The following is a 26,884-nucleotide window of genomic DNA, read 5'->3' as shown; positions in this document are numbered from 1 at the left end:
TCCTACTATATCTACATTTATCCTATCCATTTTCCTCTTTAAATTTTCTAACCTACCTTTTTTAGACTTCTAACATACCATGTTCCGACTTGTAGAATGTTAATTTTTAATTTTCTGGTGACCCCTTCCTTAGTAGTCCCCACCTGGAGATCCGAATGGGGGACTGGTTTACCTCCGGAATATTTTACCAAGGAAGTCATTTTTATATGAAAATGCAGAGAGCTACATTTTCTTGGAAAAACAGCAGCTGTAGTTTTCCATTGCTTTCAGCTGCGCAGTACTCAGAGGACTGAGTGATGCTGATATGGCTGTTTAAAGTCGTCCTGACCTATGCCCTTAACAGCTACGGAAAGAGCTGCTGCCCTCTTTCAGGAATCATTCCTTACTTTGACTCTCAACAGATACATCTTCGATATGGTTGCACCTTCGGTCCAGCTATTCTGTATCACTGAACACTCAAGCCCCCTCCCAACGGCAAGGTCTATGATTCATAGAGGGAGTGCTAACAATTAAAATAATATTTGCAGAAAACTTTTGCAAAATCGCACCCCGATCCCCCCCAAAAAACAGTGCTCTGAACCAGTGGCTAAGTGGGTATGCTGCATCAATAATAGCCACTGTCACCAGGAGTGCTAGTATCAATTTAGCACTGATGTGCTAAATTAAGTTGCGTATGTAAGCCATGTGATGAGGAAGTCCTACAAGTGTTGTCAACAATTTATTTAGAGTAACAAAAAACAGATGGAAGATTGAATTGATTTTGAATTTCAAAACATAAAAATGTTTTTCTACATAAATATACAAAAATATATTTATAACCTATATAGTTATTAACATACATCAAGAAACATAGAAAAATTAAAAATTCCACTTTTTATCCCAGTTATAAACTGAACCTGATACATCACAATTTAAATTCATTTGAAACATAAGAATCTTCAAGAAATATCCATTTAAATACTGTAATGCATAAGTCATGAAGACAGTATACTAAAAGTAATTACAAAGCATTTGTAAAGAAAAAGTTTTTCATAGACTTGAAAAGTCAGAAAATCCATTTAAGATTCATGGAAAAGTGAAAGAGGATTGATATTCCCAGACAAATTGTATTATTTTTATTTTATTTATACATTTTTTTTATTGTGTGCTCATACACTTACATGTTATAAGTGTATGAGTATGGAACATGTCTGTAGCAGTTGGATTGAAGAGTAAAAGGATATTTTCAAACTACTTGGGGTTCTGCAATTGTTTATCAGAGAGGTCACACAATAAATTTGTTTTTATTTAGCAAAACGTTTTTAGTTAAAAAAAATTTTAATGTCAAATAAGGATGCTGCATAAAACGAAAATAGAAATTACGTAAATTGTTAAGATTTGATCTGGATCCTTATTATTCATGAAGACAGATAACACTATCTGTTTCAGTGTTTCTTTATGGCTATGATAAATAAAGCACCTCTAACCGTCAATTGGCACTAGTCAGACTTGTTTATCCTGGGAATAATATACTGCCAGTTCCGTGGTTAACAGTAAAATTAAAATAAATTAGATGATTAAATCAGTTTAAGAAGTAGATTCTTATTATTTTTTCAATAATCCGCATTAAAAAAAAATTAATGATGCAATTCACAAAATTTTTCTGTAAGATTACAGGTTCTAAACATTTAACAATTTTATATAGTGACTAACAGAAATAAACTGGGAAAATATCCAACTAACATATCTACTGACTGATTTTTTTAATATTACAGAATTTTCCATGTATTGTATAAATTATCTAGCTGAATAGAATCTACAGTCAGCTCCCTTGTATGTATGGAGAGCACACCTGGAAGTTGTTAATCCCTGGACTGCTGCATCAGGCCAACAACAAAATGGTAGTCTGGAGATTACCAAGGAGCCTCTAGCATTAAACTTGTCTTTCCAAATCCAACTATCCAATTCCCTTTATAGAAGGCGTGGGAAAACAATTGGTGAATGACAACCATTGCCCTATTTTTAATTTTTATTTCTGCAACAAATCTATCACTACAATTATGTTGTCATTTTATTTTTTTCTTTCCAAAGTACTTGTCACGTTCGAGTTACAATGATTCTTCAATGTTGGAAAAAGCCAATTACATTCTAAAGTGGAATATTACAAAAAAATGCATTTTAATAATAAGGTTCTTTGAAGGACTGTAAGGAATAATTAACTGAATAAAATTATTTTTCTATTGGCTAGATATTATTTCACTGTAATTAAAATTTTACTTTTTCAAAACCTGTTACTTTCATTTGAAACAAACAAAAAGATAAAAAAGCATTAAGCATAATCTTTATGAGAGATGATTTTTGTATATACTTTTTTTATACACTCTTTTTTTCTAAGCAGTAGAATGTCCAAATAAGTTGCCAAATTTTAATGTGTGGAATAACTTATAATTAGATCTACATCTTTTATCAAGAAATGTATGCTTTAAATATACACCACTAACACCCAAAATCACTGATAGTGGTCTGTCTTCACAAATATGATAAATTGCTTCATAAAAATATTCTACAATTAAAACATTAACTACCAAAATAAACAAATTAATGTCATAATGTATTATGTTTTTAATTGAAAATTACATTTCAAGTTTAGCAATGACTAACTAATGTTTTACAACATAAAAAAAAAAACAACAATACACTGCCTACCACACAGGGCTGAAGAACTTAACATACATCACAATTACAAAATAAAAGATAAGTGACTAATAATTAACCAAGATTTATTAGTTATATATTTAATAGTTATATAAGCTACATTTTCATTATATCACAATAAAAAAAATGTATAAATAAAATAAAAATTCTACAATTGTCTGGGAATATCAATCTTCTTTCACTTTTCCATGAATCTTAAATGGATTTTCTGACTTTTCAAGTCTATGAAAAACTTTTTCTTTACAAATCCTTTGAAAAGTGATCCAACAAATTTCTTAGATTTCACCTAGTAGCATCTATTAATGAAAATAAATGAGGTGGGAGGTAACAAAGCAGCTCAAGATTTTACTTTAGATTACTAGTAGTGAATATTTTATTTGTCTTACCTTTCAGGTATCATGGATCTTGGTTTTAAAATATTTTAAAGCATATAAAAACATGCTAAGGGTATAATACAGCTTTACAATATAATAAAGAAATAAAAATGAAGAATTTAAAGGAATGTCAAAATTCCTTTTATACTGTAAAAAAAAAGAAGGCAAAATCATCTTAGAATAAACAAAAATATACAGCAATTTGCATAATACTTTCAACGCTTGGAAGCTTACTTTGAAAACCACTGCACTTACAAAAAATGCAATGATTCTTGAATAGAAAAAAAAAAAAAATGGGTGAGGAAGTAACATCTTACTGTTTGGATGACAAACATATTTTCAACACTTGGAAGCTATAATTCCTCTGGCTCGTGAAATAGCTAAATCATTTATTAGAAATAATGAAAACTTAAATAGTTTATAATGACAAATTATAAAAAAATATTACAAACTATATCTGAAGTTTCAGTACTCTTAATAACATTCACAATTAAGAAATGATTAAGCCAATAAAAATCTATGTTCTAATAATCTAAACTACTCGACTAACACAAACTTTGCCAAAACCAATATTAAACACTTCAAGCAAATAATAAAAAAAACTCACATCTGATTGAAGGCGTTTAGCCTCTTCTTCTGTTTCAAAAGTCACAAATCCATATCCTTTAGAAACTCCAGCTCTATCAGCAATTATTTTAGTTGCCTTTACGTTTCCATACTTAGAGAACAACTGACACAACTCTGGTTCAGTTGTATTCGACGGTATCCCACCAACAAATACTCTGTTAGGTACTAAAGTACCATATTTTGGAGCATTATTATTATTATTAATCACCTGATTATTGCCAGGCATGTGGACTGATGATGGTGGAGATGATGCATTGCTTGAGGCCTCACTGTTGCTTCTAGCCGACTGAAACAAAAGAAAGGAAAAATTGTAAGTACAACTTTTACTAGTACAAAAATGTAAAGGATGAGTGAGCACAGCGACAAAATATATAAAACAGTTACAATTCATCTTTCTCTCTTGTACTATTTCTTTAACCAATTTTTTAAAATGAAATTTCTATAAAAAATATATCAGTTCTATAAAAATTATTTCTGAATTTTAAGAAATAAGATAGCAAAAAAATTTCCTGGAAAGGTGAATCTCATTAAGTAAACCACGATTTGTGTTATGCAGTAGTCATTAAGAAAGAAAAAGTTTTGATTCCGTTACAAGATTTGATAAATTATGTGTACTCAATTTTCCAATGCTTTGAAAAAATTATGCCTGGCTCACAAATTCTGGTAAGCTTTGGTGAACTGTTCACTTTTACTTTCTTCGCTATAGTGATATATGCTGCTGCTATAGTAATAACGTGAAATCTTACTCAAAAATGCTTTATAAGTACAATTAATATATTCTTTGAAACCATTAAAAAGCTCAACAGTCCCTCTTAGGGCCGAAAATGGCAGCTAATTTCTAAAATTAATTGTACCCTAATTAAAATTGTGAATTAGAGAATTTGATGGTTGATTGTTAGTTACTTGTATAATTTTTTTTTTTTTTAAATAAGGTATTACTTTCTATTAAACCGAATCAAACTGATAATAAAAAATCACATTATTTTAACACTGAAGTAATCTGATAAATTATTTGAGAATCAATTTTACAACATTTTACCCACAGAAAAAAATTTACATATACTATTATTTTTTGTGAGAAAAACATGTTTTTATATTGTGCAATACGTGAGACATGGTTTGCAAGACAACTGCAAAATAATTAAAAAAAAAAAGGAACTACAATGATAGTTATAATGAAAAATTGTTCTGAAACTGAATCTATATGATGGTACAAATGCAAAATAAGAATTCTAGCTTAAATTAGCAAATATTATTAAGCTTATTAAATAAGGAAGTGAAAAGACCATATGCAAAGACTGGTAGAATTAGAATGCAAAATTTCAATATTAAGTTTAAGAACTAAAATGTTGTTTATATTAAGTTATAACAATTTTACAGTTGTAGACCGTATGACAATCATTCCTGAAAATGCCACAAATATTCTCAAAAATAACAAAGCACTTAATGGTTTTGTAGTGAGAAGTGAATAACCCACTCGGTTGGTGTGGTGGTGAACTCGTCATTGCAAATCAGCTAATTTCAACGTTGAGAATTCTAAGATTCAAATCCTAGTAAAAGCAGTTGTTACGTTTATACGGATTTGAATACTAGATCGTGGATAGCAGTGTTATTTTGTGGCTGGGTTTCAGTTAACACATTTTAGAAATGTGTCGACCTGAGACTGTACAAGACTACACTTCATTTACATTCATACATATCACCCTCATTCATCCTCTAAAGTAATACCTTATGGTAGTTCCGGAGGAACAGAAAAAGAAAGTAAGTGAGAAGTGAAGCAGGTTTCCATTAACTTCACATAGCTGAATATACTGTTACACATCAGTATACAAAGCCCCAAAGAAATGCAGGTAATAATCAGCTCTATAAACTACACATTCACTCACTCACCAAAGAAACTTTTTTGAAGTAAAAATCATTAGTCTCAGAGAAAGCAGCTCTGACTGATACCTCTTGTACCTAAGGTGCTTTACATGTGTCACATCCATAAGATAGACTAAAACAGATAAGAAGAGTAAAGCAACAAATTAATATTGCTTTACTGTAATTCATTTTTAAAACAATGCATTATAAACAATTTTGGCTCCATTACAGAAAATAACTATGCACAAGATATGGATACATGTAAAGTAAGTTTACATTTATTAAATGAATTTGTTATTAAAGAAGCTGTCTGATAAAATTTGAGTTACAACATCCATTGAGAAAAGCTAAAAATTTAGAAGAGCTTCTTCAAGAGACAATGATCCATATAAAGAAATTTTTACAGAAATGTAAAATGATAAGAAAACTAGCAATAGTCACAATTATTTTCAAGCAACAGACAATAAACTGGATTATTATATCCTTTCACATATTGTACAGGTATATGTACTGTTATTTTCATACTGGTAACTACATTAATAGATGTAAATTAATACCATTAGTGAGATATTAACTCATAAGATTAAAAAAACAAACTTAGTAAATTCTTTCTTTACTGATAGTTTGCTCATTAGACTGGCAATTTTCATGAATATAAACAGTTTTAGTCTGTAAGTGCATCAGGAAATAACCAATATTTACCAACTATCTTATGCTGCATCATTGAACTACCACAATTTCCTATATTTCATAACATTAGGTTCTTTTTATTAGCAACTTAACCTGATCAAGTAATGATTGCATCATTCATGAGTTCTGTGCAATGAAAGTGTGAATTCATGGCCTTCATATTCCTTTAGTTCATGTCAACCAAAAATTACTTTTAATTCAACAGGAGCCAATTCTCAGTGAAAATACTTGCCTTTACCTTCACCTCTGTTTATAATTTCACAGGACAAATGATTATTTTCTTTTATTATTATTTCTATTTACCTAAGTGTATTAGATTCATAATTTACTAGGATTCATCTTTTGTTTATAAGAATTTCAATTATAATGATGTATGTAAAACATAAATTTCTAATTAAAAAAAGTTTTAAATTAATGATGGAATAATATTACAGCAATTTAGTAAATCCTTTAATATCAGTGTTAATTGCATTTTAACGCTGTGAATACATAATGATATTACTTCACCAAATCCACTGTTATAAATGCAATGCAATTTACATCTATAAAAGATGATTGTAATAGAATTAAAAAGTTACACATATGCTACAACAAATAATACAAATACATTCAGTTTGCTATTTATTGATAAATTAATCTACCCATTTAAAGATTTTTGAGATTCAATTTCAATAAAAACTTTGAACAAAATTTATACAAGTTTTTCTGGTTGTTAAAACACGGAACAATGTCAATCTTGATTTTTATGAGTCAATTTTTACACTTTAAAAGGAATTTACGAATGTAGGAGGTTACATGCGCAGTGTTTATTATATGGTAAGATAAGATGTATCTCAAATGAATGGGTGCATCATATTTCACAAATGCAAGAAGTGTTTGTAAGAAGAGTCCCACGTTTGCTTATAATTAATCCAAAGCCCAAATGAGTAAACATTTCTAAGCACTGTGTGGGCTCTGTTTCAATGAAATTATTGCACAGTTTCACAAGTAAACATATATATATATATATATATATATATATATATATATATATATATATAAGTAAACATATATATATATATATATATATATATATATCACTACCGAACATAAACCAAAGGAAACCGGAGATTGCAGTTTGGGAACTTGTTAAAAAAAATGTTCAAAAGTGATGACCACTGCCCTTCAGGATGCTCGTGGCATAACTGACTTTCTGGAGAAGGGTGAAACAAAGACTGGACAATACTATGCACCTTTGCACACACACACACACACACACACAAAAATCTGAAGAAAAAGAAGGCTCTTTTACAGACCGTCAATGTACCGGCTCACTTTTCTGTAATTATGAATAAAAAAATTGTTTGAATTACAAATAAAGTTCTGCTTCCCTCCTACTTTCCAGTCTTATCACTTCAGACTATTTACCATTTCTAAATATGACAAAGTAGCCTACTAGAAAAGGATGTCAAAACATCTCTATTTAAAAGGCTCAGATAAATCATATTACAAGTGTAGAGTCCAAAAATTATTATATTCAAATTTCTATTAATTAAAAAAAAAAAAAGCTAGTAAGACTAGAAAGGGTAAGCCTGAACCTTTTGGCACCACTAAATTCTTTATTTTCCTTAAAGACAGGTGGTTGGATATATTTTGAGAAAGAATACTTCCATTCCTTTCAGAAATTCTATTCAAGAGGATCACATGGTGGTTAGGAGAGTTTGCACTCTCATTAAAGCTGCTGTTCCTGGATCTGGAGAATCACAGCCACATGTTTGCTGAACTTAAATGTTTTTCTTATTCTTTTAGTACTATAAGCATCAAAATCATTGGCTAATACATGAACTACCATACTCATTACTTTCACTTTTTTTGTCTTGTTGAAAGCTGTTCAGAATAAATATTTTTGTTCCCTACATAAATCAAGCAACAATACGCACCCATTGTAAAAAACAATATGTCCTAGAGCAAGTGTTAAACAGTAGAATAATCGTACCAAAAGAGTGTAATAACTTAAAATTTATAAGATACCGTTTACCTAATTTTCCCACCCAAATACTTACAAAAACGTGTTTAAGCAATACACAATATAGTATCATCTACATTAAGCTTTGTTTTCCCTACAAATTGTTTAATGACTTAATATTGGTGTTTACAACTAAATACTAGGATCAATCTGTATATCTTCTTGTTAACAGTTATATTCTTGTTCATGCGTCAAGATGGTGGAATTTATTATAGTAACTGTTTACACTGAATCTATATTTAACATATACTTTAGGTTAATTTGTAAGTTTTTCTACATTTAATCTAAAAAATAATATTTAATCTCTCTTTTAACTATGATGACCATGTCACTGGATTTGTAAGTAAATTTTTACAAGATTTGTAGTTGTTTATTTAACAAGTGTTTACTGTATTTTTATTTAACATTAGTTGTAGTGAGTTTTTGAAACCAAACAAAGACAAAATATATATTTTAGAAAGGCGGATAAGAAATGAAATTAGTGTAAAATAAGTCCTAGTATTTTTAAAAATCATACCTTTTGTTTCTTGCTACCAAGAAATGTTGACATGTTGTTAAGTGGCAGCTACAAATAATAAAATTGGATAAGGGTTGTTTATGCCTACCTAAGGCAGCAGCAAAATATACCCATAGGTGACTGAAAATTGTAAAAAAGCATATTAGCACAAATCTAAACAAATAAAAAGAAATATGCTAACAACAAATTTTTAAATAAATAAAAGCTTCAGTTAGTAAAAAAAAAGAAAAGATAAAATGAAGTACGTGTATGTACAAACAGTAAAGGTAATTCTTATGCTATAAAGAGACAAATGGCTACATATGAAAAAAAATGTGTATTTTATTGTTGAATAAATTTATTAAAAAAAGAGGTAAAGATAGATATTGTTAATCAATGAAAATGAGAATTATTTTGGGGATAAGCAATACGTTTACTGCAGCATTAATATTAAAAATGAATTAAAAGTACTTTTGTCAAATAAAGGTATTCAAGGATTGTCTGAAAAGTTTTGAGCCTAACACAGAAATATGCGCATTTTATCTGTCAAATATAGTTTTATTTTTCAACAAAGTCTCCTTTCAAGTTGATACACCTTTTCCAGCGATGCTCTTAATCTCTTTAACCCTTCCCTTCCAAATAGTAGCTGGTGTCTTTCTCTGCAAAATAGGCATTTACATATGCAATAACCTTCTTGTCTCTCTTTCCTCCAAGCGACACTTTAAAATTAGGAAACAAGAAAAGGTTACTTGGGACCAGATCTGGTGAATACGGTGAGTGGTCAACCAATTCAGAATGCAATTCGTGAATTTTAGCCACGGCGACCGTCGAAGTGTGAGCAGGTGCTCACACTTCGGGAAAAAAGGAAAAGCACTTTTGTTTCCTTCTTCTTCTTCTTCTTCAAATGTGGTAGTTTTTTGCAATTTCTGCTTTCAACCTGTCAAGTAATGATGTGTAATACTTTCTTATTATTGTTTTACCTTTCTGAAGACAATCAATACACAGAATTCTGTTACTATCCTAAAAACCAGTTGCCATCACCTTCCCGGCCAATGGAACTGTCTTAGCCTTTTTTGGAGCACGTTCACCCTTTACAGTTCACTGTTTGATTGTTTTCATCTCAGGAGTGTAGTGGAGAATCCATGTTTTATCTACAGTTATGAATCAAAAAATCTGACTTGTTTTGCTTAAACTGTTCCAGCAGGGCCTTAGAAATTTTCATTCGAATGCATTTTTGGTCCAAAGTGTGCAAATGTGGCACCCAATGTGCGGGATAGCTTACACATATCAAATTATTCAGTTAATAAATGTTCTTTTGATATGCCCAAAGCGTCTGCTGTCTCTCTAACCTTAATTCGTCAGTCGTTCAGTATCACTTGGTGAACTTTTTCAATGACATCATCAGTGGTGGTTGCAGTTTTTGGCCATCCCAAATGCTCATCATCAACCAAGCTTGTACAACCATGTCTAAATTCAACTGTCCATCTTTTCACGGTGGCAAATGATGGGCAGAGTCCCCGTAAACAGTGCCCAACTCTGTTTTAATTCGCGTAGGCTTATTGTCTTTCAAATGCAATTATTTAATCATGGCATGATATTCAATTTTTTCCATTTTCACAAAAACACTCATAATGACTTAATCAAATGATTATAAAACAACTGAGTGTCCAAAATGGCTGAAATTTTAATGAGTAACTTTCAATGCATGTGCAAATACAGACCCTAACTTTTGTTGACAACTGCTGCAATCTTCATGTTAAGGCTCAAAACGTTTCAGATAACCCCGGTATGTTAAATGTAAATAAACTATATAACTTTTAGGTTGTAATAACTCAGTGAAGAGGAGTAGTAATCATTCCAAAACATGATTCAAACTTAAGCAAAAGAATATATTTGTACTATAATACTAAATTTATGAAAGCTAATAGATTAAAAATGCTAAAAGTTGGAATTTTAACCAAGCACACACAAAAATCAGTCCCATTTGGGGAATTATGTAAATTCAAAAAACCTTAATGTTTAGGATTTTCCTTTCTCAATCCAAAGCAATGAAAAGTTATGCCCTTCAGCAGATTGAAGTATAGCTAATATTCTTAATTTTGAAACCTAAACAAGTATTATACAAGAATTCTTAACATTCTCATATTAGTCTTTTTTGAACCACAAAATGTTTTTCTTTGTATGAATTTCAAGTTTTAATTTAAAGCTTTCATCATATAATAATGCCTAATATATTTGTTTTGCATCCTTTCAGATTGAGATATTTAATCATAATGATGAACTGTTTTGTTCCTTTCAGTTTGTGCTTCCTATTTCCTGACCGACTTCCATAGAATGAGAGAACGGAAATGATTCAACCTGCAAAGAAAAGAAATGTAAACTGGTTGGTGGCGATTGTGCTGTGTTTGGTTTTCTTCATTAACTTAAGGAATGTGTTAACTACATACAGTGACATTTTTATTTCTATTTGCACAAAGAAACCTGATAAATAACACTGGGACTTTCCTTTCATTTGCTGCCATAGTGAAAATTACAGGTGAAAAAGTGTTTGAGATTTTGTTCAAACCTCACTTCCAATTGAAGCTTTAAGTTTATCAATTCAGAGATTGAAGTACTACAAACAAGTACAGTAATAAAAAAAAAATTTCAACATAAAATAAGAATCCTGGGATTTTGAAAAAGGGATTACTTTAAAAAAGTTCAAAAACTTTATTTGATGTTTGTGCCAGCAAATAACTTTATTACACAAATGTTTGTACATCAATAAAGTACCGAAAACTGATAAGACTTTCTGAGTTCAATATTAAGGAGAGGAACATAAAAATGGGTGAAATGGAAAAGGAATTTACTGAAAAACTGCTGAAAAGATTTCTAAAGAAAAAAGTGAAATAAGAAATGCTCGACTAGCCTGGCTTATTCCATCACCACAAATGTAATATCAGATGAATCTCAGCAGCAATAATAATGACATCAAGTTCAAATTTTTTGACAGATTTGGGTGTGAAAAAAAGGCATAAACACTGAATCAACATGCCAAATGAGGCTAGTTTTGCTGTCTACTTAAAGATACCACAGAGAGCATGCAATGCTTGCGAATGGAATTGTGGACACAGGTCTTGTCACAAAGAATATGAAACTAATAACAGATAAAAATAAGATTCAAAGAAAAAGTTCAGTACTTATATGTGAACTGGCATGCATATTTTTTTTATATACAATTCAACAGCAGTAATTACTGAATTTATTATTTAAATAATCAAAACATTACTGTTAATTAGTCAAGGTTAGTGAGTGTTGGTATGTTTGTTTAGGTTATGTTGATTCTGTGTGCCGATGAATCGTACATATATCAACATAACCTATGCTCCCTTCACTCGCTAACCTTGTCTAGTTTATTTTAAACAAATTATGGTACTTTAAATAATGATAATAAATTCAGTAATTACTGCTTACAGTTGAGTTGTTATATGTGAAAAAAATAAGTGCCAGTTAATGCACAAGAGCCGAATATTAAAAAAACAAAAACATTAGTTAATTGTGGATATAGAAAAAGAAACAAATGTTACCAAGGAATTAAAAAAAAAAAACTTATTTAAGAACCAGGTTTGTGAGTACATAGAGCATTTCTACCCAAAGAATGGAACTGGCATTATCATTAGTGACAACATTTTAAGAGTTTTTTATACAATTGTTATCAATAAATCTCTACTTCAAACTGTAGGCTGTGATGGAACAACTGTCAACACAGGCCATAGACCACAATGAAGGTATTATTTGTCTACTAGAAATGTCGGTACTTACGTATAACGCCACCGCAGCTACAGCTTTATTTAAAAACAAAGTAGTCAATCGGATTTCAGTGGAAAATGAACAGTCTCTTTATTAATTTTAATAAATTGTTATTTATATTTATTTATTCTATAAATATAATTTAACTAAACTTAACCTACGCTCGCTAACCTTGACTAATTAACACCGTAATTTTTTGAGTATTTATTTAATAAATTCAGTAATTATTGCAATTATTTATTATTTAAATAATCAAAACCATTTATTAAAATTAATAAAAGAGACTGTTTTGAATCTATGTTAAACACTATATCGGCCCATTTTCCACCGAAATCAGATTGACAACTGTTTTTAAATAAAGCTGTAGCTGCGTTGGCATTAACACGTAAGTACCAAAATGTCTCTTGAGTATTCATTACAACGGCTTGTTTGTTTATTCACAATCACTCGCAATCTATTTACAGAATTAGATGGCTCTACAATGTCTGTAATTGTTTTTCTGGTCAAACTGACAGGTTGAAAACTGTGAAACTCATTCCAATCATGAATTTCAAGATTATTCTAATCAAAAGTGTATCTACTTTAGTTGTGTCCAGCCATCAATAGGGGAAAATAAATGAGTGTTATATCATCATTGAAACCAAGAAGAGTTGCACACTCTTGACGGCATATCACAGCAATGAAAGTAACTCTGTATATTTCTACGAAGCAACCACCACACAATTTAAAGATTTTAAGGTAGTAAATATTGGATGTTTATGTTCCAGGATGGTTGGCAATCAAAACTAACCAAGTTACATAGAAGGTACAACAAAACACTTGTGGTTGATCATCAATAAGACAAGACCTTTTAAAAAATAACATTAACAACAGTGATCTAAAAGAATGAATACAATGGCCACCAAGAAAATGTATTATTAGCAATTCTTTCCATTTAAATGGAAAAATCATTCAAAATCCATTGAACGATAATAGGACAAAAGCAAGAAGCAGAGGAACGATGGGTAGAATGCAAAAAAGTTATCATAATACTGGATTTGAAGTTATCAAATACTGGATTCTCACAAAAAGATGCCTCATTTAAAAAAAAATATATATATAGAGTTCGAATAGAATCTTTGTTGGACACAAACAAATTTGAAATATTTTTTTTAAGTTTCTGAACATGGATAAAAAAATTTGAGACTCCTTGCAGCAACATAAACCTTACAACATATGCACACAAGTAACTCTTTTTCAATATCCTGAACAGTTTTACAAAATAAAGAATTTAAACATACATTTCACTTCACTTAACAGTTTTCAAACACGAAAATACTACATTTTCATCTTCAACATACACATTCTTGCATTTAACAGCAGTTTTTAAATTCACATATGGTCTAAATTTCCATTTAAGAAAAAAATGTAGAAAACAAATTCCATTTTTCTGATTTTAGGAGAAGGAATACTAAACATTAATGTTTCAATAAAATTTTTTTAAGTTATTTTGAACCCAAATGGCAATGATTTTTGTGTCCTTGACTAAAATATGAACTTTAATATTTTTCAACTACACTAAAGGAATTTCCTAAATAAAAGTAGTACAAATTAATAGTATTCACTTATTAAATAAAATAATGAAACTCAAAGCACTTCAGGGTGAAATTTTGCAGTATGATGGTTGAAGATATTAAAGGAAACTATTTATGATTAAATTTCAATATTTTCCCAGCTTTTAGGGGAAGTACTGCTATCAGTCAAACAACCTTACCAAATTTATGTACTTTGATATCTCAAAGGTCTACAGTTAAAAAAAAAAATTTGCAATTCTTGGAAGTTTATTTGCGAGTGCCTTAGCCATTTAGCTTCTATTATTTCAGAAAATTTAAATTACAAACAGGAAACGTAGTATAACTTATGTATTAGAGAATATTCAGTTAATTTTAGAAAAAAAAATTCAATACTGGATGAAGGAAGAATATTTTACAAGTGTGTTATTTAATATATAAAAAAGTTGTGAACTTTCCCAGAATTTATGAAACTAAAAATTTAATTATTAAGAAGTGATAAAGTTGAAAATTATTTTTATCTTTACTATTTTCTTACAAAAAAATAAAATTGTAGAATTCTTTAATTAAAATAATATGTTAAACCAGTAAAAAGCAATTAACAGCAATTTAATTTTATGTTAAGATAATCTGTCTTAAGCAATACAAATTTTAACATTACTTCCCACTTAATTATGTTTCAACCCTGATAATATCTCATTTAGGGAGGGAGAAAAATCTTAAAAAATGCAATTCACTAAAATGAATTTTTAAATAGTATTATAATTTATTTAGTAGTTTTATTTGTACTTATTAATAATACATTTTTTCAAATAGTATTATTTTTAAATAAATGGGTTTAATCTTAAACACTGACAAAATCTTAAAGTGCTAGTACTGATAATGCACCATCTAGAAAAAACAATAAATTAAAACATTGAAGTTACAACAGTTATTTAAACATCTCCTCTAAGAAAATCAAAATTTGTGATGATTTTGGTCTTTTGTCCTTAGAGAACATGACTGTCTGTGTGGCGCAATAATTTCTTAAAGGTTTGCCAGTAAGGCTGTAATAATTCTTGTTAAAGGTTTACAGAAATTTTTGTTGTTAAGAAAAAAACGTAATTCAAAGTACACAAGAAATTCCTTACATTAAAATTACACAAATTTAGTCAAATGATATACATATTACTGTAATAACATGGATAATTTGATGTATAACAATAATGGAAAAGAAAAAAGTTAATAAAAAGATGAAACAGGTTCTCACAACATGTTAACAGAATTTGTAAAATGGAGATAAATGTCAAACATGAAAGTAAACGCTGTAAACAAGGGGGTAATTTATTTTGTATTTTAAACAAATAAAGTGCACACTGAAAAATATTGTAAATACCAAATACAGTGTTTAGCACAAATTTTGTTTACTAACCTCTTACCAGTAATTGCTTACCACTTAAAGTATTCGTTCAGTGAAATCTGCCTACTTGACTTTGTCTTTTGTTTAATCAATTCCTTTTTTAACACAATTTGAGCTTCATAAAGTAGACAATTTTATTATTACTAACATTACAACCTAATTGTTTAATTTGTTGACATAATCGAAAGCATCATCTAAAGGAATAACCGGAATTTCTTCATCTTCTCCCTTCATAGTCTTTTCCACCAAGTAGAAGCATTAGAATGCTTATCCAGGATTTCTTTCTTCCATTCATTTACATCTTCTACCTCTTTGTCTTCATTAATGTGGACATCAATGTCAATGTCAATCTGATATCTAGATCTTCATTTTCAGTTTGAATTATACAGTTTTTTCATATGTATTTTCTTCCACTAGTAACCCAAAATCAATACCACCTTTAACAGTTTTTAATCCGTTTTTCATCCACAATAATCCATGCTTTCTTTACATACTACATCTGTCAAAAAAATTCTTTGAATCAAGTCATTTACATTTTGAATTGAGTCAGTAACAGCTACAAGCAGTCATTATTCAGTGGCAATAATGAAGTTTAAACAACTAAATTATTCCAAGATAATGGTTACAATTTACTTGTAGCGTGAGCAGGTAAAAACAATAAAGGTTACTTAATGACAATTTCAGGTGACATAGGGGGCAGGCATTACCCAAAATTAGTAGCACTTTTCTGTCTTTTTTTAATTGAATTTTTCAATGCAATCAGTGAAAAATTAAGCCCGTCATCCAACCCTTTTGATTTGTGTATCATTCTATTTTCAGTTTGGACAAATTGATGTTTTTGAAACATCTTAGTTGCAGCAAACTGTTTAATACTATGAAGGTTCTTTTTCTACTGTAGTTCTAATAGAATCTGTAAGGCTCGATAAAAAAAATCCTGTTTTCATTAATGTTGTAAATGTCTTTGAGATAGTAGACTTTGATTAACGATAGCAATGTTGCAACCACTCTGCAACTATGTTTTCACTGACAGATTCACTTTTAGCACACAAATTTTTTAAAACAATACTGTTTCAACAGAAGAATTTTTCCAACCCAACCACTGCTTCCCAGTAAATGTCTTGATTTGAAGTTGTACATAACTTGCTCCTTTTTTTGTATAAGTTTAATCCTAATAGTTAACTTTCATGCACGGGCACCTTCAAACCAAGCCTAGTTTTTGTTTTGGTTTTAAAAAAACCCAGTAGTCGACTTTGGGATCCTGCATCATCAGTTGGTATATAATTCTACAATTACATCAACAAATAAAACGAAATAAAAATTTAGAAAACATAAACCCTAACAATCACAAAATTTGTAACAACACAACTCACTGCCATACTGGAATGATGATATCATTCTTCTGTTATTCCAGTGTGACAGTGAAATTCTTAGGATTTATTTTTCTAAATTTTCAAGTTTTTATTTCTTTTTCGTTTATGTTGATGTAATTGTAGAATTATGTACAGACTGATGATGTGGGATCCTGCAAAAGCCTACTATTAGTATTACTTTTTTTAGGTTTTTCTCTTACTGTTTGGTGGTTAAGTTATCGTTTTTTGAAATAAATATATATATATATATATATACATACATAAAATCTATTTTTAAAGAAAGAAATGTACTAGTCTCTAACATTCTAAGAGCAGGCAAACGATACACTTCATTCATCTGTGGAAAGACTGGGCATATAATTTTTCTGTATAAAACATATCCAACTGATAATAAATGCAAACTAATTGTAGATTCAAGCAAGGAAGGAGAAATCTAAGCTGAGAATTTGGAAGAATAATCATTATTCAATAAAAATACATGAAAACATCTCATCATCATTAAAGGGCAATGCAAAATTTACACAATGGTGAGTCAGTAGAAAGATACCACATATATAATAGAAAGAGTTCCACAGAAATTAAAGGCTATTTTTTTACACTTTGAGAAACTCAGTCAATTTTTGAAAATAATTCATTCATAAAGAAAAGCAAAAGAACAATTAAGGAAATAGGGAACTCTGAGTTGCTCCTTTTTGTCAGACATTTTTAAATTCTTATCTCATTATAATACGTCTTCAAGACTTTCTGTTTGTTTTATCAAAATGTTCCATAGTTTTTATATATTCTAGTAAGCAATTTCATTATATATATTTGATGTATACAGTTTTTGATGTTTCTTTTCTTGATAAAACTTCATCATATTTTACTTCCCATATGTTAAATACTTCACTTAGCATGGAATACTTACTTAAATGGAAATACCACACTGCCTCTGCGTAGTCCTGTCTCTAAATACTTCTGTTATATCCAATGCCCTCATATCTTCCAGGACTTTATCTCACCACCTTGATCTTGGTCTTCCAACTGGTTTACCATGCTAAACCTCACTCAGCAACATATTTTTCTACTTTCTTATGACATGACCTGCCCATCTCAATCTTCTCTCTTGACCTCAGCCGCAATCTACTAGATCTTTATACATTTATCTTATTCTCCATTCACCATTTTCACATGCAAGACCAAAAATTTTTCTTAGAACCTTTATCTCAAAGGTAATGATTTTCAGCTCTTCTTTCTTGTTAAGGATCCAACTTTCAGCCCCTACTGGCCTAATGATTGTTTTATAAATTGAATCTTGGAGTTCTTCGATAGTAACCTTGATATTACATGCGTGCGAGAATCCCTTCTGGCAGGTTCTTGTATGCTGCATTTAATCTATCTTGGACTTCACTTTCATTATTAATCTTAAATGACAGCACAACTTCCAAGTATTTTATTTCTTGAACTCCTTAGAAAATGTGGTCTTCAACCTGGATTGTATTCTTATTGTTTTGTGGTGGTTTATTTCCTTTTTTACCAAATCTCATGAACTTTGTTTTGGAATCACTTTAATTCTAAAACTCAAAATCTGCTTCTTTAATTAAGGTTCTGACTAGTCCCTTTACATCCTCAAGGTTCTTGGCTATGATCACATCAGCAAATGCAAGAACATTATTTATCTTTGTACCTATGCTTATTCCCAGATTACTTTCCATAGTGCTCCTTCTAGAGCTAAATTAAAAAGCATTGGAGATAACGCACCTCCTTGTCTCACTCTTGTATTTAGTTTTAACACTTTGAATGCCCAAATGCATTTGAAAAAAATTTACTTCTGGCCCAATTCTTTTCTTCCATAAATTCAACTTAATTTACACTATTTAAAAAAGTTAGTAATTAAAAATGTTCTTATTTTTTGAATTTTTGATTTTTTTTGTTGCACCACACTGGTTCACCGAGTTAATAGTTGATTGTTATACATGTAATGGTCTTGTGAATCCAATATGTCACCACAGAAAAATGTGATGCCTCATTGTTTTCACGGAGCCAGAAATATTTTACAGTACTAGTGGCCGAATGAATCCAACGAGTCACCACATAATCAGCTGATGTCTGCCTGATCATGAAATTGCACGTACCTCCCCAATCTGTCACAAATTGACCATGTGCAACATTTGTTGCGTTTTTGTTATTTGAGGTTACATTTATAAACATTTCAGTGTTGTTTTTGTGTAGTCTGAGTAGTAGTAGTAGTAGTAGTAGTAGTGTAATTAGTATAAGATTACTAGAAGTAAAGAAACTAGAAAATTGAAATAAAAATAGAAGTGCAATAAGGCAAGAAACTATGAATCGTTAGAAAATCATGTGAATAAATTATGGTAATAGTTACTGCCTGACAAAGATAAGGATGACTTGGACAGCAAGTGAAATATTAGGTGATGTTTACCTGTCTGATGTATATCAACCTTATTATGAAAGTGACAATACTAGTGATAAAGATGTGGAAAGAAATGTGATGAAGAAAAGACGTACTTGTAAATCAGATAAAAAACCAACAATAATTATTTCTACTAGTACTGGTAGATTTGGTGAGGGGGACTTGAGACAGACAGCCCTTGCTATTGGGCTACTGATTGGAACAAATGTAGTAAATGCTCTATGCTTATAATAAACTTGCTAATGAAAAAAATGTGCATTACAACATTCAAAGAAAAAGTAGTTGATGGGCTGACTGGAATCAATAACACTCCTACTCAACAACAGTATGATGAGGTGCAACACAAACTTGAAGATGTCCCCAGGTCAGGAAGGTGTCATAAGTATTATGAAAAGTTTTCTGAGGAATGTGGAAGAGCCTACACAATGAGGAAGAATCCATAAACAAGGTTTAAATGTGTTGCTTGCAATAGATCATACTGCCTGGATTGCTTTTTTCTATTTATAAATGTCCATTGTAATATTATTTTTTTCTTTCTTTTTTTATTGTAATAAGTTTTCTATATCTGAAATACGTTTTTACTTACTGAATAATTTAAAAAGTATGTTTTATTGAGTAAACTAAATAATTTTATTTTTCTGTGTGCAATATTTCAGGGTTTATCTTTCTTATCCTTATGGCTACATGAATCCATATTGGCTTTACACGTCCATGGGCCAAGCACTATTATTGGTCACTCAGGCCCCATTCTAGCAAACAACATTGGTTTTACTGTTAACTGCAAAGCCAAATTACATTCAAGGGGCCATATATGGCACTTAACAATGTGAGTCCACTTTGGTATCTCGGGGCTAGAACGACCAATGAACGTATGGGTCCACAGGTGACTCACATGGCACTTAGTGTTAAACAATAAACTCTTCATCATTTAGAGACAATACAATTACGAACTCCTTTAAAAAATAAAACATCAAATAATAACTGAAAACAGAGAAGTAATACTTTAAATATTAATTTATTCACAGGAAATTGCCAGTATAAACAGTACCATGTCCATGAGACCAAAGGCCATACAAGAAAGGTAGACAACTAACAATAGCACTATCTGACGTACTTCTAATGTCAGTTTACTATTTTGACAATACAATTGTAGCAATTTATATATATATATATACATACAGTAGCTCTGAAAAGTTCCCATACTAAATTTCTGTGTTTGATACAAGTAGCGCCATGTCTCAGACAACCAAGGAACTATGTAATACGATGTCTGACAAGTGTGTGTACAAAGATTTCATCACGTATCGTCAATCCAGTTTCGAGTTATATTTGGCTGTGTATGTTGTGTTCATATGACCTTGTGCAAACTCACGACATGGAACAGTGAAGCGCAAGAAAATTGTGTTAAGACTTCAAAAATCTTTCATTGAAACTTATCTATGATACAGCAAGCATTCGGTGATGAAGCCGCATCTCATAGTACAACATACAGATGGTGGAAGTGGTTTAAAGACTGTAGAGTCATTGGATGATGAACGAAGCATGAGGCAATCAACAGCTGTTCACGACAAAAATGTTGTGAAAGTGCGCACGCTCCTGCTCGAATAATCTCATCTTACCTTTCGGGTCATAGCAGAAGAGCTAAGAATTGGCAAAGACGCAGTATGTACAATTCTAACAGAAATAATGAACTGCTGAAAGGTGCTTTGGTTTCGTTCCACACTTCTTGACTGAAGAACAAAAACAGGTGCTTCTTTCTTGCACTCAAGACTTTGTTGAAGCTGCCGATAGTGACCCGAATTTTTTGCAAACAATTTTAAGTGGGAATGAAAGCTTCATGTATGATCTGCAAACGAAGAGTCAATATGCTACTTGGTTGAGTCCTGGAGCACAAAGATTGGTAAGTCAGGCAGCAAAAATCAAGAGTGAAAACAATGTTGTTTGCATTTTTCGACTCAAAGGACCCGATTCATCATGACCTGTTTCAACTGGTGAAACCTTGAATTCGAAATTCTATTTGGAAGTAATGAAACAACTGATGCATTGCATTCGTCAAATCTCGCCCGAGTATCGGCATCCAGGCAGTTGGACTCTCTTGCATGCAATGCTCTAGTAAACACAACAACAGTTTTAACATGTTATTACACTGCAAATCAAATCAGTCTTATCCCACTCGTCCTATTCTCCCGACTTGGCTCTAGCAGACTATTTTCTGTTCCAAAAACTCAGGCTGCTTTTTCGACAATCTGGCAATCCAAAGAGCTTCAACTGAGCAGTTGAAGGCGATCCCATAAAGTGATTTCTCCAGAGCGTTTGACGGGCTCTACCGGCGCTGCAATGAGTGTATAAGTAGAGATGGGTTCTATGTAAAGGGTTGATGTGAGTAAATTTGTTTATCTTTAAATCTGTATATTTATTTAATTTAGTTTGGGAACTTTTCAGACATACTGTGTGTATATATAATTATTTTTCTAAAATCAATCTTTCAAGACCCCTAATACCTCTGTACTAATAAACATATATTGTAAATCAACTTGATCCACCCAAGTATAGAATTCTTACCTTATTTTGTTGTTTACTATAAGATTACTTTTGTGGGATCCCGCATCATCACTTGTATGTAAAAACCTTTTTGTATAATTACATATTAAACATAAAAAAATATTAAAATTAAAAATTTAAAGGATTAAAAAATTAATAAATAAAAGATTAAAGTACAAACACAATACGCAAGGCATATGGAGTCAATTGGGTAACATGCATGTGACCAGCCAAATACAATACTGATATTATTTATATATATGAAAGTGCTACTATCTATAGCAGCTTTTATAAACAGATCTCCCTCAAAATCTGTCTGTAGGTTCATCAAGTTGAATCCTATATGTAGGATGATTAATTTTTACTCTTATATGATAATGACTACAAAGATATTTATATGAGTAAAACCAATAGATCATTTAAAGGCAGAATTAATGATCATTTTAGGCATTATAAAAACAATTCTGCATCATAAACATCAGAGACAATTCTGTCTCTGATATTAACAGCAATTTAGAAATATTGGAAATGAAAAAAGGCAGTATAAATAAAAATTTAGATATTTTAGAAAAATATTATATATATAAATACAGGCAAACATTCAACTTTGATTAAAAAAAAATGCAGATGTATTTTGGGGAAGATCTGCTTATAAAGCTGCAACAGATAGCAGCACTTTCACACACATATATTTATATATATAGAATATTAATTTACCTAAATAGTATTGTATTTGGCTGGCCACAAGCATGATACCCAATTGATTCCATATGCTTTGCATATGTGCTTGTATTTTAATCTTAAAATTTTAAATTTTAATGTTAAATTTTTTTATGTTTATTACATAATTATACAAACTTTTTTTTTACATACAACTGATGACGCGCGGGATCCCACAAAAGTATTCTTGTAGAAAACAATAAAATGAGTAAGATATTTCTTAATTCTGTACTTGGGTGGTTCAAGTTGATTTACATTATTTATATATATATATAATACAGATATACATAGTGTGTCGTGTGTATATGTGCATTATATACACACACGTCTCACAAAGCTACTTCAGCTATTTTACAAACTGGTCCTGCAAATAAAACTAAAATGTAAATATACATTTCACCTGGAACCAAGTTTGAAGACTAATGACAAATAAGAAATGTTACCAATGTCAATCTATCATAACAAACAATGAAAAACTATGCTTTAGTGATAGAAGTAAACAACACTTACGAAAAAAGTGAGTATAAACACCAAACACACTAAGGTAACATGGAGAAAACTCTTGTAGTACAAACCTATTAGATATCCATATAATTATAGACTTTCAACAAATTTTTACTTTTCAACTAATTAAATTTGAAATACATTCATTTGTGAAAAGAAATTAATCATCCATCAGTGGCAGTGTTCATGTAACAAGTCACAACAAATTGCTGAAACAGAAAGGATTTTTCTAGCAGTCGCCAAATGGTAGTTAACTAAATGAATGGAGACTTATTTTGGGAACTGGATTTCTTTTTTAACGCATGTATGAAGTCACATGTGAAAAACTTCATTGTAAAAAAAAACTGGAATGATTTTGTAAAAAGCAAATTTTTTCATGCATTGTACAAATTGCTTTCATAAAAAAATATATTCATGTTTATTGCAGCCGACTGGGCTGGTCTAGTGGTTAATTTGTCGTCTCAAATCTGTAACAGAATTTTTGTACTTGAAGGTTCTGAGGTTTAAATAATAGTAAAAGTTTTTCTTTTATCTAGGATTTGAATACTAGACTGAATACCGGTGCACTTTGATGGGATTCTATTAACCCCACAGTCTCATTCCTGAGACTGAGGGGAATGAATGTATGGTTGACCTGAGTCAACCATGCATACCATCCTCATCTTACTGGACCATGGTTGCTTATTGATCACTAGTTGAACAGACTTCAATGTATAAATTAGGAAGAAATGTTTATTACATCTGTATAAAACCAAATAAAATAAGGTCAAACACAAGTGACAAACTGGAAATTATCTATTAAAAAATTAGCATTTTTAAAGGTTACAGATGAACTGATGTCAATCACATCCTAAGATTTACCATATTTTGTATTTTGATGTATTTATTGCAAATATTATTTAAGAACCAACAACAGTAAATAAGAAATTTTCCACTTTTCAAAGAGATCAACAGGGATAAAAGTCCACCATCCTTTATTACTCAGATTATTTACACTGAAATAATGCATAGCAGTTGAGAAATTACACATGACAAAAAAGTGACAGAATATTTAAGCCAATTCAACTTTGTTTGATTAGTGTTATTACCAATGCATTCACAGGTGATGCAATGTCAGAAGCCTGTGGAGTCAAACACTTAAAATCTGAAATTTTCAGTACAAGAAAATTTTATAATTTAAGAAACAAAAGATGGTGATCAGTAAAAAAACCATCTGAGTAAAAAATCAAATAAAAGGTTTCCCAGTTAACGTCACAAAACTGAAATATTCAGGAGTTATCTTGTGGAAAGGTAGAAAAATTGAGTGGATTAATCAAGCCGATGGTGGTGTTAGCCACGTCCGATGAATTTATTTATCTTTTTTTACAGAGCTACCAGTAACACTTTCAGCGACACTATAACTATTAAATACAGTTGTGAACAATTGAGCTAGGTAAAAAAAAACCATGGCAGGATGATTCAACCTAGAAATGTATTATCAGCAGAGTCATCGAAGATCAGGATAAAGCCAATCCCTGAAAGTTTTATTTAAATTTATTAAGGATATTTTGAAGTGCAATCATTACTTAGCAAAAAAGAGAGCTTAGTTGCATTCAAGTGGTCTGAAATGTGAGTTTGCAATACAATTTAGTCACATAATGAAGAGTTATGGGATGCATAAACAACATATTACAGTAATATAACAAGAGCAATAGAGAATGTTTAATGTTGTATTCCTCACAAGCCATGATTGAATTCACATAACCTTGGTTATTGACAAGGTGATAAGTAAAATGAAATCTTACTGATATATTCTCAATCACTTTTCTGTTTCTTTATAATCTTGCATGCATGCAGTTCTCCCAAATTCTCTATTACTTTCTCAATGGAATAGTATAATTGTATAACTGGGGAAGGTACAGTGATTGTGCCAAAAAATTGCCTATGATTCTATTCATGCAATGAAAAAAAGGATGTTAATTCTCTTATTTCAGATGGGTTTGTTGGTGCATATATCAAGTAATAATTCAGAAATAGTGGGATAAAATATCTGGCATGATAACAATATATAGCGCATTGATGCTACTACAGTTCAGTCACAGTTTCAAAAAAAGGGGGGGGGGAGCATATCATGTCTCAGATCATTTGCTTGGAAGTTTAGCAATACCAATGCCAATTTTTTCTTTCACCATTCTTTTCTCCCTCACATTGTACACCCACTTCATATAGCACAGCAGTTTTCTTTATTGTATGATATTATCTTAGGATTATTTACTACAAGCTTAGTATTCATGACCTATGTTACTGTTTTTATTGTTCGTATCATTACAATAAATTTAACTAAAAAAAAATTGAAGTGTGCTTGTTTTAGGCATAACAAACCTAACTTCTTTTTCTGATATGTGAATTTCTTGATTTAGTCAGCAGTAGACTTTTTTCATAGTACTGGTTATACATCTAGTAAATAAAAGTTAAAATAACTTGATAAATACAAAAATCTGTGAATGTCACATCAAATATCTGTAAAAATCACAGATATTTTAATAAATCAGATTAACATAATTATTTTAGTTAATATTTATTTGACAAATGTATTGGGTTATTTTGCTATTCTAATAAACTGGTCTAAAAAAGAATTTGATACATGCATGGAATAAAGGTGTATCTTATAGTATTTTTGTGTTTATTTCAAATCTACAAACCAAAATTAAATGTAGGAAAATCTAATTTTTTTTTTTTTTTAACACTAATTGCCCCAAAGAAATTTAAACATTTATTGATTATATACTACAATATTAATTTTGACAATCATTACAATAAACAACAGAATTCAAACTTAAGCATGCTTATCTTTTTTTAATAGACTATTCTCAAAATTTATAATAAACATTCCAAATTAATATTTTTTCCAATTCCATATAATTAATTAGTATATCAATTTCATGTAACTAATTGGTATATCTATTCTATATTACAGTCCAGATCAAATTTTTAAATTTTTTTTCTTTTTAACAAACTTTATTTTTATAACAAATATTCCCTATTTCCTACATATAAATTAAAACATTTATTTACCACATTTAACATAAGAACTCATTTTTTTTAATGTTTTTTTAACAAAAATAATGTGACTTATAAACAGCAGCGTGTTCAATTCTCTTACTTATTTTTCAGTGTTAATTTTAATCAAACTTTAATAATATGGTGTAAAAAAGTATTTTATATGTGCACATAAATATCATTAAGTACCTATCGCAGATATCAAAAAGAATGATCCAATTTCAAAATAATACATCTGTGCAACCACAGGTGGTCAGTGTATAAAATTAGCATTTTTTGAAAGTACACGTCCTAGACTTTCAAATACCAGCTGCAAGACTGGAATACTAGAGCACAAACGCACACTAACCTCAGTTGTAAACCACATGGTATCTACGCAAAAGAACGCTTTTAGTATTTTACAATTTAGCAGAACAGAATCTGTAATAACAGTTCAGCATATGTTTTGACAGTGCGTTTCAGGACTGATCCACAATCAACCAAGAACTTTGTTATTCTGGCATAAAAAATTTAATGTAAACAAGAAGAGGTGTTTATGTAAGGAGAAGAATCTCAGGCACTCTCATCTTCAGAGGAAAATTCACTACAAATTCTACAGATTTTTCAGTGAAAAAAAAAGTCCACTCGTTCTAGTCAAGAACTTGGAATCCTCCATATGACTGTTTGGTTGTGTGTTAGAGGATGTTGCATTAGAAGCCATACAGATTACAACCAGTACAAGCTCTTGCATCTTCTTATTTTGTGTAAGTGGCAAAAAAAAACCCGTAAAAATTCTGTAACATGCTCTTAATATGGAAGATAATATAGGTT

The 26,884-nt window shown here is 30.4% G+C and overlaps 1 protein-coding gene across 2 annotated transcripts in view; it reads right to left on the bottom strand.

Moving 5' to 3' along the window:
• The window catches only part of LOC142318705 (uncharacterized), a 111,614-nt gene that overhangs the window by 76,854 nt on the left and 7,876 nt on the right, over positions 1 to 26,884 (bottom strand). Inside the window, exons 2-3 of one of the 2 annotated variants that reach the window (XM_075355129.1) lie at positions 8,771 to 8,890; positions 3,676 to 3,981 (exon numbers count right to left, since the gene is read on the bottom strand). In XM_075355129.1, the coding sequence (XP_075211244.1) occupies positions 3,676 to 3,981; positions 8,771 to 8,803 (339 nt within the window). In that variant the 5' untranslated portion in view covers positions 8,804 to 8,890. The remainder of the gene's footprint in view (positions 1 to 3,675; positions 3,982 to 8,770; positions 8,891 to 26,884) is intronic. The other variant, XM_075355130.1, reaches the window with a different exon arrangement.

This window comes from Lycorma delicatula, chromosome 1, assembly GCF_047948215.1.
Source record: "Lycorma delicatula isolate Av1 chromosome 1, ASM4794821v1, whole genome shotgun sequence".
NCBI lineage: Eukaryota > Metazoa > Arthropoda > Insecta > Hemiptera > Fulgoridae > Lycorma > Lycorma delicatula.
Note: the sequence above shows the minus strand (reverse complement) of the source record. Positions and strands in the feature narration are given on the sequence as shown.